Genomic DNA, 18,024 nt, shown 5'->3' with positions numbered 1-18,024 from the left:
GTTGGCTGTGGGAGCGCACAGCCCATCAGGGGGCAGCTCCTGCATTGAGCATCTGCCCCCTGGTGGTCAGTGAGCATCATAGTGACTGGTTGACCGGTTGTTTGGTAGTGTGTGTGTGTGTGTGTGTGTGTGTGTGTGTGTGTGTATATGTAATTTTGTAATTTTGTATGCTTAAAGTCCATTTCGATTTACACAAATTTTATAAAATAATTATATCAAAGTAATAAGCTTCATTTTGATGTAGAAAACTCAATCATGAAGAAGAAAAAAGAATGCAATTTTCTTATTAGTTTTGTAAAATTTGCCAATTCGCATAAAAAAATAATGGGCTAGTAGAAAGAAATAATTAAGAGCAGATTTGATCGACTACAATAAAACCACATAAATGTATTTTTTCTAATTATTCTTTTAATTCTCACCCCAAAATATGTTTTTATAGATTTTTTAGAGAGGGAGGGAGGGAGAGAGAGAGAGAGAGAAACACATATGTGAAATAGAAATATCGGATGCCTTCGGTTCGTGCTCCAATTGGGGATCAAACCTGCAACCCAGGTATGTGCCCAGATCAGGAATTGAACCAGCAACCTTTCATGCATAGGAAATGCTCTATCAATAGAGCCACCCAGATGACTAAATGTATTTTTAAATGGCTCTTGATTTTTGAACAAAATAAAATTCTAGCAAGGTTTCTTGGGATAAAATGTCTTGATTACTTACCTTGCCATACTTCTGGGCATAAGAACCTGTGAGCAATGAATGAAAAACAATGATGGTTTCATCCAAGTCCCAGACAAACACACGCTAAAGAAAAAGATAAATATTAAAGAATTATTAGATTATAAGGAAGCAGAAATCTCTTTACAAGTAAAAAGCATCTCATTTTGTTGTTGGATATACTCTTGATACCATTTTAGAGAAACCTATGTTACTCCATTAATTTTTTCCCCCAAATTTTCCAGATCTAACCCCTGTAAAACCTGAGGAGCAGAGTTATACAAACAATAAGCTTAAAAATCAGATATCCTGATTTGAAGAAATTCACCCAAATATTTATTTGCAGTTAATACCCCAAAAGATGTATTTGGACTTTATGATAGAAGTGAACTTGAAACTCTATCTTAAAGTTTTATGCCTCATAGATTTGTGATATTTTGCAATACATTCAAAGAATTAAAAATTTAGAAATATTTAAAAGATTCAATAATAATCCCTAAATAGATAGTACCAAGTGTGAGCTCTTGAGTCAGCTTAGAGCATCAAGTGGGTTGTTTGGTCTGCACAGTGAAATATTTCAAATTATTGATCAACTTTTTAAGATTAGGAGATTTCAAACAAACTTCAGGGTTCTCACTGTAGCAGAGAAAGTGGAAGCTGTAGCAATGCTGGCTGAGGTGCCACAGGGAAGGGTGGGCCCCTTTTGATTGGGCCAGTGCTCTCTGCTCTCACAGTAGGCTGGCTTTTTAGCCCGGTTCACCCATCGATTGTCACCTGCTGAGTTCCTGAATGCATTTGAATCTGCTACTGTTGCTCAGGTAAAGGAAATGATCTCTTATGAAGAAGGTGTAATGACTATTACTTAAATTGACCAAATCTGGAAATTTAATGTTTTTTCTTAATTGAAGTATGCAGTTGTTTAAGAAGTAACAGATTATGGTTAAGAATAGTTTCTCCCGATGTTTTATAATAAAAGTTAACCTGTTTCATATGGATATATCTCAAAAGAGCTTTCAACCAGAAAAAAAAAAAATGGCTCATAAAAATTTTTACAGATCTAAAAATTTTAACCTGTATCAGATGATTGGAATTTTTTTCTGTTTTCAGAAGATAACTTTTCATTTTCATAGAGACTAATTTTACCTTTTAAAATTAATTGACCCATATAAGTATCTTTCATTACATTAGTACTACCAAATGGAGTGTTTCTCAGAAAATTACCCCGGAAACAATTATTTTTAAAATTTGTTTGTACCAATGTGGACCAAAAGATACAATTATCTCAGACCTAGAATTTTTAACTCATTATCACTTTCAGTTTTTTTTTTTTAATTTGGCCATTACGATGGATGAAATCTCAAACTTTCAGCTCTGAAATGCCCACTACAGAATAGATCTACTCCCTTCATCATGATACACACACACACACACACACACACACATATATATTTAAAGTTTGAAACTTTATGAAACTGTAAGTATAGAATATGTATTCAATAAAAATAAAACATCATATTACACTCTTTGAGGATGAGTCAGCATACCTCCAGGTCACTGTCCGGAGGTGGGGAGGGATTATTTTTCCGGCCTCTTCCTCGGGACTTTGACCCAGAACTCCTACATGTTCTCTCATCAAGATCTTTAATGGGTGTGGAGGGGCTCTGCACAGTATCGAACTCTCCTATAAATACATAAGTCACAACAAGAATAGCACTTCATTTTTAGATTAGGCATGAGTCTTCATTATTAATCATCTTAACAAATTCTTATTTAACAGAAATCTTAGGATGAGAGCGAGAGAGATTGATTTATACTCCCAAATACCCATAATCCTAAAGGGACAAAAAAATCTGTCAGACAAATCCCTCCCAAGTTTCAGTCTCTGTGATCTATTACACCTGAACACCTTTTATACTCCATATGCCTTCGACTTCCTGTTTCTACCCCCACCTATATATTTATCTAAATTTAAATCTGTTCTCACTTCCTTAGATCAGAGTTCAGAGGATGAAATGTCTTGTGGATCAATTCCATGCAAACTTGACTCTCCTACCCCACCTCTTAAGGAATCTTGCTCCATTAGTCAAACCCTCTCTCATCTTCAGTCCAAACTTTTCCTCTTCTGGGGTCATAGGCAAGTTTAAAAGTCCTTCCCTTTGACCTTACATTTCCATCTAGAAGCTATCTGCTTGCAATCTTATTTTTTTAAAAAGACACTTCTTAAAAGAATAGTGCATACCAGTGCTGTCTGACAGAAATATAATGCGAACAACAAATGTAACCACAAAAATAATTTAACATTTTCTGGAAGCCTTATTAAAAAACATAAAAAGAAACATGTAAAATTTTTATTTATATATGTTATTTGACCTAATTTAGCCAAAATATCCATTTCAACATGTAATCCATATAAAATTATCAATGGCATGATTTACATAATCTCTTTTTTGAACTAAAGTCCTGTGTGTGTTTACACTTACAGCGGACCTCAATCTGTACTGGCCACATTGCATGTGCTCAATAGCTGCATGTGGCCAGCAGCTACAGTACTGGACAGCACATCTCTCTCCACTTCCTGACAGTCGATTTGTCATCAATTAGCTTCAGTTCACCAAAACTGTAAAACTACTCTTATTCAAAGTCCCCAATAATTACCTCACTGACAAATGCAATAGAGCAGTGGTCGGCAAACTCATTAGTCAACAGAGCAGCAAACCGCTGCTCGCGAGCCGCAGTTTGCCGACCACTGCAATAGAGAGACTCAGACCTTATATTCCTGGGTCTCCATGCTGGGTTTGATCCTCTTAAACAGCACCCCTCAGACCATTATTTGGCAGCTGATACCCTGCACTCTCCTAAGTCTAGCATCTCTCTCACCTTTTCTTCCAGGAGACCTGGACTCCTTTTTCTTCTCCCATTCCTTATATGTTGGTATTTACAAGTTCCATGCTTTGATCACTGTCCTTCTCATGCCACACCATCTGGGTGATCAATGTTAATCACCCTCTGTGTGATGACTGTTAAATTAAACTATATCCCCAACCAGGCTGCATCCTAAGTTTCAGACTTTGTATCTAATTGATTTCTTCATGTCCCATAGATACCTTAAAGTCTGGCCTGTCTAAAGCTAAAGGTGAAGCATCTTATGAGGTAGGAAGTACTAAGCAGTGGCAAATCTGTGTGTATATGTGGGGTTGGGGTGTGCTAAGATAAACAAATGGAGGCATTAGTGAGGTGCAGTAAAACCTCACAAGTAACCAGAGTCAGATTTGTCCTAAGACTGCAAGCATTTTACTCAATCTCTCTGAATATCAGGTGGTGTGTGTGTGTGTGTGTGTGTGTGTGTGTGTGTGTGTGTGTGTGTGTATGTGTGATATTAAAGCATGAGTAATAGCTGCTACCTTTTTGAATTATTGAGATAGATCTGATTTACATTTAATTGGATTTAAATAATATGCACAAAGTAAAAACTTCTAGGAAAGTCTGATGGCAAACTATATTGAATTTAGGTTATGCAATTTTAAACATAAAGATGCTATGACTACCATGCTTTATCATGAAATTAAAGTAAAATAATTTTGAGAACAGCCGAGCAGTTTTTAAAATAAATAATCAAATTTGAACAAACTACATAACATGTAGGTAATATTTTTTCTGAGATGTTCTAAATAATAGTAAATTCTACATAACTAGCTTGTAATCATTTATAACATTTATAACATCTTTGGGAAACATTGTGCATGTCAGGACAGCATCAAAAAATATGTCTGTGCTCCAAATATCCTTTGCTCTTAAAACATTGCTAGCACAGTTCATTGTGTGGGTCTCTGCTATCAACTGTGTGAGATGAGACAGCATAATAAAAAAATTTAGTAATGAGGTTAAATATAGCTCTATCTTACAGTAAATCATGTTTCAGCTTACTTGCATAGGCATTAATTAGGCTTTAGGTATTTAAACACACACCAACTTCCAAAATACAGCATATCGCAACATTTTTTTCTATGTTTAGTAGTTGTTTTTTTAACAGAATTTTTCTAAGGCTACTATGTCCTGCAAATCAAATGTTCTCTTTCAAATAAAATGTAGATTCAAATTAACTCTAATTTATTAAATAAGCTTATAATAATATTTTTGGGATTACATTCCATACAACCTGTCTTTCTCTTCACTATAGATCATTTTTCAGGTGTTAACTATCACAAGGCAGCTTTGTTCTTACAACAGTATAAGAGCTGAAAGGACAAAAACTTGCAAAATCCCCAAGTCACTGTGATGTTATGGGTGGTTGATGGTTGACTGGATCTATAAAGAAGGAGTTTGGCAGAAAGAACTCAGCTATTCCAATAAATTGGGAGCCAACAGTAAGGGAATGAAAAGAGCAGGAGGGGCAGGGAAAGGAGTATTTATAAGAAGTGTTTAGGTTTCAATAAATATGGGACTTGATACCACTGATTCTTTCCAAGTTACTGAAAGATCTTAAAAGGGCTCTAAAAATTTGGACACAATATGGACAGAAGTGTTTTGGTAGCTTTTTAAAGAACTAAGAGGAGCAGCTCCATATTTATTAAACCTTATTTTTTTTTCATGTACTATCTTTCTTTTTAAAATTATAATTGAAATATGTTTGACTATTCACTGTTCATTATGTCTGTGTGATTGATTCACATTTGTAGCTTGGGGCAGTCATCTGTTCTTTCCTTAATGTGGCTAGAATATCAATATGTATTTATATATGCTTTATTTATTATTCTGTTGATATACATTTGGATTATTCACAATTTTAGGCAACTATGAATAAAGCTGCTATAAACATTCTTGTTCTTGTCTTTGTGGACTTAGCTCCCATTCCTCTAAGGTATATATCCCTATCAGTGGGACTGCTGGGTCAGAGGAAAGGCATATGTCCATGCCATATTTAACAGACTCTGATCACCTTTTTCCAAAGTGGTTGGATTAATTCACTCTCCTACTACCAATGAGAATTCCAGTTGCTTGACATTCTTGCCAATACTTGATATTGCTAGTCTTTGTTATATTAGTCATTGTGGGGGTATGGTGGTATCTTAATGTAGATTTAATTAGCATTTTCTTGATGAGTAATGATATGAAACACTTTTTTGTATGTTAATTCCCCATTTGGTATCTTCTTTTTTTGATATAAGTGTTTACATCTTTTGCCCATTTTTAAAATTGGGTTATCTTTTCCTTATTGATTTGTCAGCACTCTTTATTGTGAAACATTCTTTATCTATATCTGCATCTATGTCTATGGCTATATGATATAAACCTCACTTTGACTCCATGAATCTTGTCTTTCATTATCCTCTTTTAATAATGGGAAAAATGGAGACATGTGGGACTTAACTTACCAAGATGAAATAGTTTGTGTGTGGAATTCTGATATGATTCCAGACTGCTGCCTTAACCACTAGGCTTATACTGCCTCCTCCAAACTGCAACAGACACTCTTGATTACACACCTATATCTGTTTTTACTAATCAATAATTATACAGACTTTATACAATTTGTGAGAGCGAAAGCCAAGAAATTCATCAAAGAACTTTATAGTGAAAGAGCAGGTCCTAAAGAGGCCACAGCAGTATCTGGGCTCCTACAGCAACCGTCCAGGTGGAATTATTCTGACCTCCATAGCTTTTGAAGATGTTATCCTTTTTTTCTGATAAAGGGTAAAACCAGGAACTTGAGCTCAACTGGTCATTAAACATTTATTGACACTTTTTTTTTTTAAGGAGAAAGCTGTCAATTCCAGGGTCTTTGTCAAATAATTTCACTCAGGTAATTGTACGAGGGTACATTGATGCTGCAGGTATGGAAAATGCAGATTGGTGGAGAAGTTAAATGTGGGCAGTTCTTTCTATCTAAATCCTCTGGTTAGCTTCCACAAATTGAATTAGCACTTTGTTTCCTTCCTGTCCTTAAGTGAAATGCCATGAAGCTATGGAAAGTCTACTGAGTTCTGCCTAAGAAACTGGCTTCTTTTCAAAGAGCGAAGTGATCTTACTATATCCCTTACTTTTCTGAAGCACTTGTAAAATTTAATCAGCTAATGTATTGTAATGCCTGCCAAGGGCTCATAGTAAAGGATAATATTATTATAAATGACTAATTATATATAATGTTAAAGATATTTAAAACATTTTAAAAAGGAGCTATAAAAATATCTCAAGTTTTAATGTACTAATCAGTCATCACTTTCTGAATATAAATCAAAATTATAATATACCTAAGATAATCTTTATGTTAAAAGCAAAGAGAGGTCTTTATAAAGATAATGAACTAAAATATCTGTTCTTAATCAGAATGGTAATGTTTCTTTTAAATACACTGTCAAAATACCCAATAAGGTAAAATAATAACTGAATGCTATTTGCAGTTTCCAAATAACATCAGTCATTACCAACTACCTTAGGCATTTTCTTGGGCCAACACCATACATGATTGAATAATTATCCTTTAATCAGTACAGTAATGAATAACTGTACCTTCCATGCTTTGGATTTTTAAATCCAACTTTATTTCATTAGGGTTTATCACTAAATCAAAACAACCAGCTGTCTCTTATAGAACATGAAGTATGTTTCTCTTTTAAAAATGAGAGAAGTCAACAGAAAATGATTTATGAAAAATTTTGGATTAAATTGTTAGGTCTCTGATTTAATTCCAAAATGCAGAGTTGGTTAATAGAAAATAATTTTCATACTGTTAAACTAAATACCTCAGAGTTCATCAATAATAATAAAGAAAAATCTCATAGTTACAAACTAGTTTATTTTTTGTATGCATGCAAGATCTGAAAGACAAAATCAAACTTAAAGTATCTTGACTAAAGTTCTGAGATCACAGAATACCTTAAAAATCCAGACTTGTATATTGTTATGATTTTGGTTGAGATAATAATATAGTTACAAGTAGAAATAATTTCTTCTTTAAATTAAACAAAAAATCTGATAAGATCTGAATATTATATATCATATCTATAAAATCTTTACATAAGACAAGGCCTCAAAATTTCCCCCAAGTCTTCTTCTAGAAGTTATATAGTTTTAGTTTTGACATGTATTTATTGTAATGTTATGAATTAAGAGTCAAGATTCCTGGCGGATTTTATTGTTTATTAGTTTTGTGTGTGTGTGTGTGTGTGTTTAAATTTTGCTTATGCATGTCCAAGGAGAGTGGGGGGGGAGGGGTGGGAGACGGAGCAAAAAATAAAAAAATAATTCATGGACATGGACAACAGTGTCATGATTGCGGAAGCAGGGGTTGGCTAGAGGTGGAAGAGTGCATAGAGGAGATTGTGATGGGAAAAATAATATAAAAAATTTAAAAGTCTAAAACAAACAAACAAAAAAATACCTAAACATTCTCCAATTGCCTTTGCACTTTTGTCAAAACCCATTTTCCAGTATATGTAAGTCTATATCTGGACCCTCTGTTCTATTCCATTGTTCCAAGTATGTGTCCTTTTGCCAATGCCACACATTCTTGATTACTGTACTTTATAATAAGTCTTGAAATTAGGCAATGTGAGCCCTCAAACTTTGTTCTTATTTTGCAAAATTATTTTGGCTATTCTAGTTCCTTTGCCTTTCCTTGTAATTTTAGAGTCACCTTGATCATTTCTCCAAAACCTCTTGCTGGAATTTTTATTGGGATTATGATGAATTTCTATTAAATTTGCTTTTAACTTTAAATGTTTCAACTGGGTTAAATATGTGTCAGCAAATACAATTCCAATAAGAAAACAGATAAGCTTCAGACAACAAAAAATACAATGGATTTTAAATATGTGCTGACTAGGCAAAGATATTAGACTACTTAGCAATGATCCTAAAAACCCTAGAGGGGTAGGGAACATTCACTGATTGGAGGCACTGATGACTCACGAAGGCGAAGGAACTATGCAGTCTCTCAAGCATAAAGGAAATATGGTCAGTTATATCCAACGAAGATAATACCACAACTTTTCTATGTTGTCAAGACCGTCACAAAAGAGTCTGGCAAAAGGCCCACTCACCTTTTTATATCCACTTATATTCACATATACACTGCCATTTAAGATTAAAAATCTAAATCTCATAACTGCTCCACATCTAAAAGAAGTGTTTTCCAGATGCCAGAAGGTCATCTTACACAGTGATACTAGCACAGATTAACATAAGCATAATCGTCTGGGAGCTTTCAAGCCTTATTTCTGAAATGTCCATTTTCTCCCTATTATTAGACACAGCAAAACATATGAAAGTATTTCACCTGGATGAAGATCTGTACCTGGTTGGCTAGTCAGTCCTGGGAGAGATTCCTGCAACTGATAGGTTGAGGTTGAGGACGATGTGCCATCAGCTGTGTTATTTGATGTCATATATGCTCCATACGTTGATGCGGAGTAATACTGTGCATACTGGTTTTGGCCAAAGGCTGTGTAGGATGGATAATCCTGAAACAGTAATTGAGATGTGTGTGTTTGAAATAGAAATTATTCTCTGGCAGGTTTGAAAAGGAAGCAATTGCTATGGTAAAATGTAAAATTAGTATTTGGCTCCATTTGTTTTAGAGTCCACAGCTTTGAGTTGATTCCAATGGGCAGAAACAATTTTGTGGGCACCTTCTGTATACACATTGTCATGAATGACCCTGCTGGTTTTGCAAACCAGATCCAATACACACATTTTAATCTGTCTAAAGGGTACATATGCTTCACTTTGGCCCCAAAATTACTTATCCAAGGATATACATCAACATGTCTTATGCACCTGAAGAGGCAAGAAGGAGATGGAATCAGTTCATATTCATAGCATCTGTTCTCATACATCTAACATCACCTGCAAGGGGGAGGTGTGGCTGCCCCTCCCAGCTTCCATGCACAACTCAGTCTGCATTATTGTGATTTTTATTCCCCTTCTTGGCTACCCTTTAAAATTTTGTTTTCTTGTCAGGAGATAAAGAGTAAGTAAAAGAAGATGAGTAAAATAGTCTCTTTCTCAGTCTCTCACAGGACACATGTCATCTGAGGCCTTGACTTGGAGATTTTAATGAGGTCTTCAAACATTTATTTGCCTCATTTGTTACGGAAAATAAAAGGAAACATTGGATCAAATTCTCTGACCTGCTTTTTATTTAAAGATTTTAAGAACCTTAAAGTGATCTTATAATCCTTCAATTTTTTTTTTTACATATTAAGATCATGAACAAGGATTTGTTGTGATAACTGATATTTAATATGTCTAGTGTGTTTTAGCTCAAATTGTTATTAATGATGACAAAGCCTTGGTCAGGATTAAGGTTCCCTAATACATGGTCCTAAGGGAAAGAAGATCCATGTTTGATGTGATTCCTAAAAAAGGTAATTCTCTGTGTAAGTACATATGTGTACAAACAAATATCAGAAAAGATTAAGTAGTATGGCAGAAAACTAAAATTCTATCTATCTGTTAATTTCTAGATTTCATGGTCCCCTTTACCACTTGTGAGCCCATAAACAAACAAACAAAAAAAAACTTGCAATATTTGGACAAAGTCCCTAGCAACACATATTTTTCAGAGTAAAGCAGTAAAAACAAACATTTACATAGTGATTACTTTGTGTCGAGTACTGTTCTAAAGCCTTAAATGGACTTAGTCATTTAACCCTCAGAACCCCCTATGCAGTATTATCATTATTCACATTTTACCCTGAAGGGGATGGAGGCACAGAGTGCTTAAGGATTTGCCTGAGGTCAGACAGCTAGCAAGTCTCAGAGCTGCAACTGGAGGCCAGAGAGCCTGACCTGCACCTGTGCCTTAAAGGAAGATGAATTTACTTATTGAAAAGGTCCAGACTACTAGCTTCTGGAGAAGACAATGTCTTTTTGTTCTCAAACATATCTCAAAGATCTCTGCTTCTCTTTATTTCCACTACTGCCATCCTGGTCCAAGCCACCTTTACTTGCTGTTGGAGCCAATGGACAGGTTTTCTAATTTGTCTCCTCTTTTCTACTTTTGGTTTTTCCAAAGTCCTTGAAGCCAGAGTAATCTTTTCAAAACATAAATTACATGATGCTATTCTCCAGTTCAAAATCCTTTAACAGCTTCCCATGGGGATTGGAATACAATCTAAATGTCTTCCTATACATCACAGGGCCCTACTTGTGCAGTCCCCTGCCCATCTGTGCAGATGTGTTTCCCCACCGGACCCTCAGGTACAAACTAAACTCCAGACTGACACACCAAGTTTATCAGCCCTGGGCGATCTAGTACATGCTGCTTTCTATGCCTGAAACACCCTTGCCCTCATTCTTCACCCAGCCCTTAGAAGACTTGGCCTAAATGTTAGTTCCATAGACAGGCCTTCCACAAAATCTCCCCTACTCCAGTTAGATTTCTAATGATATTTTTAATAGGACCCTGTTCTCTCCCCTCATGCTAATTGTATATTTACCTGTCTGTTTACTGGTTTATTGTCAACTTCTCTCAGTAGGCTGTAAGCTTCATGAGATAGGATCAGGTCTGATCCAACCCATCCCCACCTTCCTTTCCCTAGAATACTTCCCATTCCTAATACAGAATAAGTACGCAATAAGTATTTGCTAAAATAATAAATTGGTACTTGGTCCATGGTCCAAAATACAGGCCACATTTTATATTGGAGCCACTGTATTTAAATATTCAGGTAGCATTGGATCTGTTTTATGATATAAATCTTTCCTCTCCTTTATGAATCTTTAGTTCTCTCAACTGGAACAGACTAATTCTTTCCCTTATGTTTTCACTCTACCTAGTAAACTAAAAAATAAAAATAAAAGTCAAAAGTTGCCCTAGCTGGTTTGGCTCAGTGGATAGAGTATTGGCCTGTGGACTGAAGGGTCCCAGGTCTAATTCTCCATTAGGGCAGGTGCTCGGGTTGCGGGCTCAATCCCAAGTAGGGGGCATGCAGGAGGCAACTGATCAATGATTCTTTCTCCTCTCTCTCCCTCTTCCTTACTCTCTGAAATCAATAAAAATATGTTAATAATAAATAAGTAAAAAATAAAAGCCAAAAGTAGTACAAAAGGGATTTTGTTTAGTAATAAATATCATTTTGGATGAAAAATGACAACATAATCCAAATATTGATTGCAGTTCAATCAATTAATGGTCATAAACTGTTTTATCAAAAAAATAAAGTTATATTTAGTATAATTTTGTTTAGTCTTAAACTAAATTACGTTTAGTTTACGACGACAGGAAAGTATGCAATACATTTTGTAATTCCATGCCAAATAATTAAAACAATTACAGCTTAAAGTTTAAAGGGCAAACCTTTAGCAAACAGGAAATCTAAAATATATAGAATTACCCATATCATAAAAATTCTGGATAGCTAATTTTTATTTCTCAAAATGCTATCTTAATTTTAAATTTAAAAACATTATTCTGGGAGAATATGCACTTATGTGGCAATATGAAACTATTATTCTTCCCAAATCTGAAATAGACATAAAGAAGCAAAAATACAAAAACTAATATACCTGTTGTGATCCGCTGAAATTCGTTGAATTGGAAACTGAATTATTTGCATAAATAGTAGATGATGGTGCAAAACCAGAACCTACAAGTAAATAAAAAATGAATTTTAAAGTATTTACTGTAAAATAATAAAAAATATTTCACTTTGCAGACTCAATGATATATATATATATATATATATATATATATATAATTTTGTTATTAATACAGTGAAATTTGAAGTTGCGAGATTTATAAGGAAAATGTGCTTGACTCTATACTTCTTGTGATAACAGGTAACATCTAGAATAGTCTTAAGAAGGACTGCAGCTAAACTTCAAGGGTTAAATGTCTAGAAGTACATAATATTCAAAGAATAAAATATTAGACAGACTAAAGACTACTTCCACACTAGTGGAACTCCATTCTACTGAATTTTCAAATGGTCATATCAACTGCATTTGCATACAAAAATCACCTGAGTTAAATATCTGGACAGTGTTTAAGAGATTAAAAAGAGAACCCACTTAGACTTAATTGATGCTTGCCACCCCTGTCTTTTCATTCTTGTGTTCTTTCCTTAGAACAAAAAGAGCTAGGAACTAGGGCTCAGACTCAATTGGGTTTATATTGTAATACTAAAGTAATCTAAGGTTTAAGGGCCTTCTAAAATTTACTATTAGGTCAGAAATTTAATGATTTTTTTAAATTAAGGCAAACACGTGAACTATCAATTTGCAGATTATTATTTTTTAAATATGTTTTTTAAAGATATGTTTGTTAAGAGGTAAAGGGAAAGACTATTGAGGCAGCTTATTATTTTACCAATGGGGTTGAATAGTATGTAATTAACACAAATTGTCCTGACCTGGAATGTACAATATGAACGTACCTGGGGAAATAAATGAAAATGTCTCTATGGTCTCTGTCACATACTTACTGAGCCTGTAGCATGTGAACAAAGATATTTCTTTCTACATTCTAGATAAAGAAAGACCTGCCATTTCAGCTAAAAAAGTTAAGTAATCATTTCATTTTAGTCAATTGACTCAAATGTCTATTCTAGTTGCTTCAAATATATTAATATAGCCCCAAATTTTTGACTCTAATAACATAGACAAAATGACAGCTAGGAATAAGCTTTTAATGTTTTTATTATGTCACTAATTTTTTTCTGCAATAACTACACAGTGATTAAAAAGAATTTTTAATTGGAGTAAAAAACAAGGGGAAAAATTAAATAATGACCATATAGGGAGGATTTGGGGGGGTGGTATATTTAAATTATATAAATATTCCTATTAAGAAATGTAGTATCAATATGGGAGAGGTATTTTAGGAATGAACAAAAAAATCCTCATTCAATGATAAATGGGACTTAGAAAGTACTAACTCAATTTTAAATAGAAAGAAAAAAGCATTACACACTTAAAAAATACTAACAGGAAAATGGTGGTTTTTGTCATGAATCTTTGAAATCACTTAAGTAGATGCTAAACATGTGACTGCTGGCATGGTGACTGGCTCAGAGGTTGCTTTGCTTGGACCAAGTTTACTGTCAATTTGACACAACTTAAATTTAAGTATTTAAATTGAGTATGAGTCATATAATCTTGATGTATATTCAACTTTTTTCATCATGTTTCTTTTCTGATGAAATTGTGTGAGTAGAGGTTTAATGTTTAAAACTATCTTCATGACTGTATAATTCTAGTCTGAAGCCAAGGAGTCTCATTCGAAGAATTTGTTCTCACATAACACATCTCCTGTGTGTCTACTTACCTGGCATCTGGTAAGAATAAGGTGTCTGGCCTGGTTGTGGGGTAGAGAAGCCTGGGCTGTAACTGAGGCACCCACTCTGTAACGGAGACTGAGTTTGTGGAAGTCCACTCTCTGTCTTGATGCCTGGCAACATCACACCCAAATCTGTTTGGAAAATGCATGTGCAAACCATTTACTTATTAAAATTATCTTACTTTCATGTGCTATCTTATATTAGAATATGCAACTACCAGCAGGATTACCAGATTATAACCAAAGGAGAAGAGAGAAGACGTGAAATACCGTAAGTGGGCAGGCTGTAGGGCTGTCCTGTCTGTGAGTAGGCTGTGTAGACCGCTGGCTGCTGCATTCCCGAATACTGAGTCTGGCCTGCATAGGCAGACATTGTTTGAGCTGCTGGTGTAGAAAGAATGTGTGGATAGGGCCTAAATATCAGAAAAATAGCATTACTGTGGCAACAAAGACTGCATATTAATTCAGACAGCTTAGATTCAGTGAAACCTCATAATAGCCAGGAAGTAATCCTCTTCTTTATCCACAATATAATTTTCACAGTATAGGAAAGGACATGAGTCTGAATGTCAGGAGCTCAGGTTCTGCTACAAACCAGGCTAGTGACCTTGGACAAATGCTTTAAACTCTCTAAGTCTATACCTTCCTGAAAAAATGAGAAATTTTGGTTTAGATATTATATCTAAAATCTCTTTTAGGTCTATAATTCTTGTTTATATCAAACATAGCAGTCTAATTAATATACATATATTAGGAAAATGGAACACAGGCAAGTTAATTAATATGCTTGTGAGTATATTTCCAGTTACTGTGAGTTGCCTAATGCTATGCAATGACTACAAAAGTCATTAAAAGTGCTACCAAGAACTCTCTACCAAGAACTAAAATCTAACAAACAAAAAAGGTAGGCAGCTAGCTTCTTGAAAATAAATAGAATGCCATTCCCCTCAGCATGCCACATTTTACAGAATGTTACCAACTGGATATCCAATCCCCCACCTATTCTTAAAGACAGGCACTCTAGCTGCTGCAGAAAAGAACGTTTAAATGTGTATGAATCAGGGATTCCAAATCTTGACACATCTGGCGACTGCAACCAAATTTAGATATACAATCAATACAGTTAAACTTGAAATTTCTACCACTGCTCTCAATAAGTTGACTACATTATTTATAAAAACAGCACAGCATATTCTTCAAAAATATATTTATTAAGACTTGAAATCCAATAAAAATTCTGTAATGATGGAACAGATTATAACGTGATGTTTAAATAAAATGTAATGTTTTATATTTGCTTTAAACTCATTAGCATTTTAGGGTTTTCTTTAAAAAAAATCAGTGTGTTATGTTTTGAACTTGATGCTTTCCTCAAGGTATACCAATATCTAGGATTAAGAGTATTGTCCAGATAAAAGTGAGTATATCTCTATTTCTAGATTTATACAGGGTATGTATCTGTCCAACTAATCTATCAGAGTATCTATCTATAACACATTTATATACATAAATGTACCCCAATTTAAAGTTATGTTGTGGGACTACATATTAATAAAGGTAATCCTGAAAAATTATTCTAACAAATCTGAAAGAATCTACTACCACTTACTTGGAAGGATAGAGCTGTGGGGAATATTGATGTGCTGATCTGGGACTGTAGCCACTACTTGTTATTACTGTAAGACACACACAAAAGTGCAAAAAGGTTGCTTCATAAGTATATTTCACTAGAGAATGCAAAACCAATTTAAAAACATTATCAAATTAAAGATATGTATCTAAAAATTCACTGATTTTCAAAAAATATGAATTCATTTTCTAAACAGAAACAGATGCCCATTTTATTCTAACTGAACTGCTTCAACTTTGTTCTAAGAGCATGAAATGAATTCTTAAAAATCATTCACCTCCATCATTCTTTCATTTTCTCAAATCAGTAGCATGCTTTTATGTATTAATATGCTATGGATAAATATATTTAATTACAGGTGATTATTCTTTCATAATATAAAGGTAAATATTTTTCATTTGCAAACTTTATGTTTTAAATTCCAAATATGATGCCAATACATTACCCTTCCTCCATATTTATTTTAATAAAATTAAAATAAAAATTAAGAAAAATGTGACAGTCCACCCTTGATTTTCAAATTGTCAAATGATATCATATTCTATTTTCTTTCTTTTACCAATCAGATGAGTAATTTAAAAATACAGCCCAAACTATTGTAGTAATAATTGCAATATCACAGAATGCATGGGTGATGATGCAACACTTAAAAAAACACACACACCATAATTGCAAAATGCAGTAGCAACCTTATTTACAAAAATATTTTGACCTATTAGAGAGAGAACTTTTTTGAGAAGAACATAAAGGTGAAAGCCAGTTCCTGTTAATATTTCATCTAAACATGCAGCCCCAAACTGGAATATGTCCAAAAGTTTGGAAGTTTCTCTTTCCTTCAACCATCTGCTTGACTAAGACGGATGTATTGCAAATATATGGGCTCTACCGTGTTGAGGAAGTCCCTTCAGAGCCAATCCATACTGGGCAAGCACACAGAGTGTCTTTATTAGGCCATCTGCTGTTCATTCACCTTTCAAAAAGATTAAAGTAGTACACAATGCAGCGCTGGAATTAGTTTAGTCTAATCAATCATAGTTACACTTCAAAGTACTATGTCCTTTCTAAGTTGTTCATAATAATTCTAGAGCTAAACTTTTAGAATTGTAAAAGTGACAAATAGGTTTAGGTTGCTAACTATTTCATGAAACATGAGATTTTTCTATATCAAAATGCTATTAAGTGCCCTTGTGATCTGCTAGTTCATAAACAGGTAGAATTTAATGTATTTAAAATGCTATTTGGCCTGTGAACCCTGAGGATGAAAGTCTATTATAGTTTTCATAGCAACAGTACAGAAAGTATGTTTTCAAGAATATTATGCATTAATTTTGAAAAACATTAATTATGACTAGGGTGTTATGTTGTAAATATTTTCAGCAACCATTATTTAAGAGTGCTTACTATGTATACTTGAAAATACATTGACTAGTGAACCATTAATTTTGTACTTATTTACTAAAAACTTAAAGAATGTTTAAAAATTTCAAATCAGCTCAATGAGAACAGACATTTTTTACTACACTACGGGCACTAACTGTTCATTATGTAATATTAATAGTGTTACACCACAGGAAATTCAGTCTGACTCATTAATTCATAATAGTGAATACTGTTTATCAAAAATATAGTTGAATGAGGTTTAATTCCATGTTTCTTTGTCTCTTATTTATAAAATTTCACTTGGGCACACTCAAAACATAGACTATACTAATCTTTTGTTTTCATGATTGTGAGACACAAGGCTTTTCCAAAGAGACATCAAATACTGAAAAGAAACATTCTCTGAAGCAGCTTTTATTAAATAAGCCAAGGAGCAGAATTATTTCAGAAAAATCCACATGGGTGAACACAAGTCTGAATATATAGGATCCTTTCTCCCTCTAACAAATGAATCTAGAAATCGTTAGAATAATGCACTCATAACAGTATAAAGGGTCAATTAAAATTTCATATTAATGTCTATATGTTCATTTTCTAAATATAACGTAAGATCTTTGTTTCAGAAAACTAGGATGTTTGCATAAAACTTGGGGAGTTTATGCTTCTTAACTAAAATTTCTACATTTCATTCTAACATAAAATCTCCACATAACTGATAACAACAATAAAATTTAAAGTGAAGTTGAGCTTATGCTGAACAAAGTAAAGACAGTTGCTACACAGGCAGCCAATCTTCAGTATGATTTCTGGAGAACCATGAAGACCTTCCCCATTGCCATGTAACTAATATAGAGATATTACCCAAAGCACCATACTCATTATACTCCATAATTTCTGCCTATAATAGTAAGCAAAACTGCTTGCTTTAAAAATTTCCTCAAAACTAATTAAAACAAAATTATAAAGAATATTATCAGGTTCTCAGAGTATGATATAAAGCAATTTTAATGTTTTATTCTTA

General features: G+C 33.9%; 1 protein-coding gene across 3 annotated transcripts in view; it reads right to left on the bottom strand.

Annotated features, from left to right (window-relative positions):
- EYA4 (EYA transcriptional coactivator and phosphatase 4) overlaps nucleotides 1-18,024 on the bottom strand; it is a 239,413-nt gene that overhangs the window by 28,062 nt on the left and 193,327 nt on the right. For 2 of the 3 annotated variants that reach the window (XM_080664649.1, XM_080664650.1), the window contains exons 6-12: nucleotides 15,603-15,669; nucleotides 14,264-14,406; nucleotides 13,982-14,125; nucleotides 12,223-12,302; nucleotides 8,990-9,173; nucleotides 2,259-2,395; nucleotides 718-801 (exon numbers count right to left, since the gene is read on the bottom strand). In XM_080664649.1, the coding sequence (XP_080520775.1) occupies nucleotides 718-801; nucleotides 2,259-2,395; nucleotides 8,990-9,173; nucleotides 12,223-12,302; nucleotides 13,982-14,125; nucleotides 14,264-14,406; nucleotides 15,603-15,669 (839 nt within the window). The remainder of the gene's footprint in view (nucleotides 1-717; nucleotides 802-2,258; nucleotides 2,396-8,989; nucleotides 9,174-12,222; nucleotides 12,303-13,981; nucleotides 14,126-14,263; nucleotides 14,407-15,602; nucleotides 15,670-18,024) is intronic. The other variant, XM_080664651.1, reaches the window with a different exon arrangement.

This window comes from Plecotus auritus (genome assembly GCF_963455305.1).
Source record: "Plecotus auritus genome assembly, chromosome: 4".
NCBI lineage: Eukaryota > Metazoa > Chordata > Mammalia > Chiroptera > Vespertilionidae > Plecotus > Plecotus auritus.
Note: the sequence above shows the minus strand (reverse complement) of the source record. Positions and strands in the feature narration are given on the sequence as shown.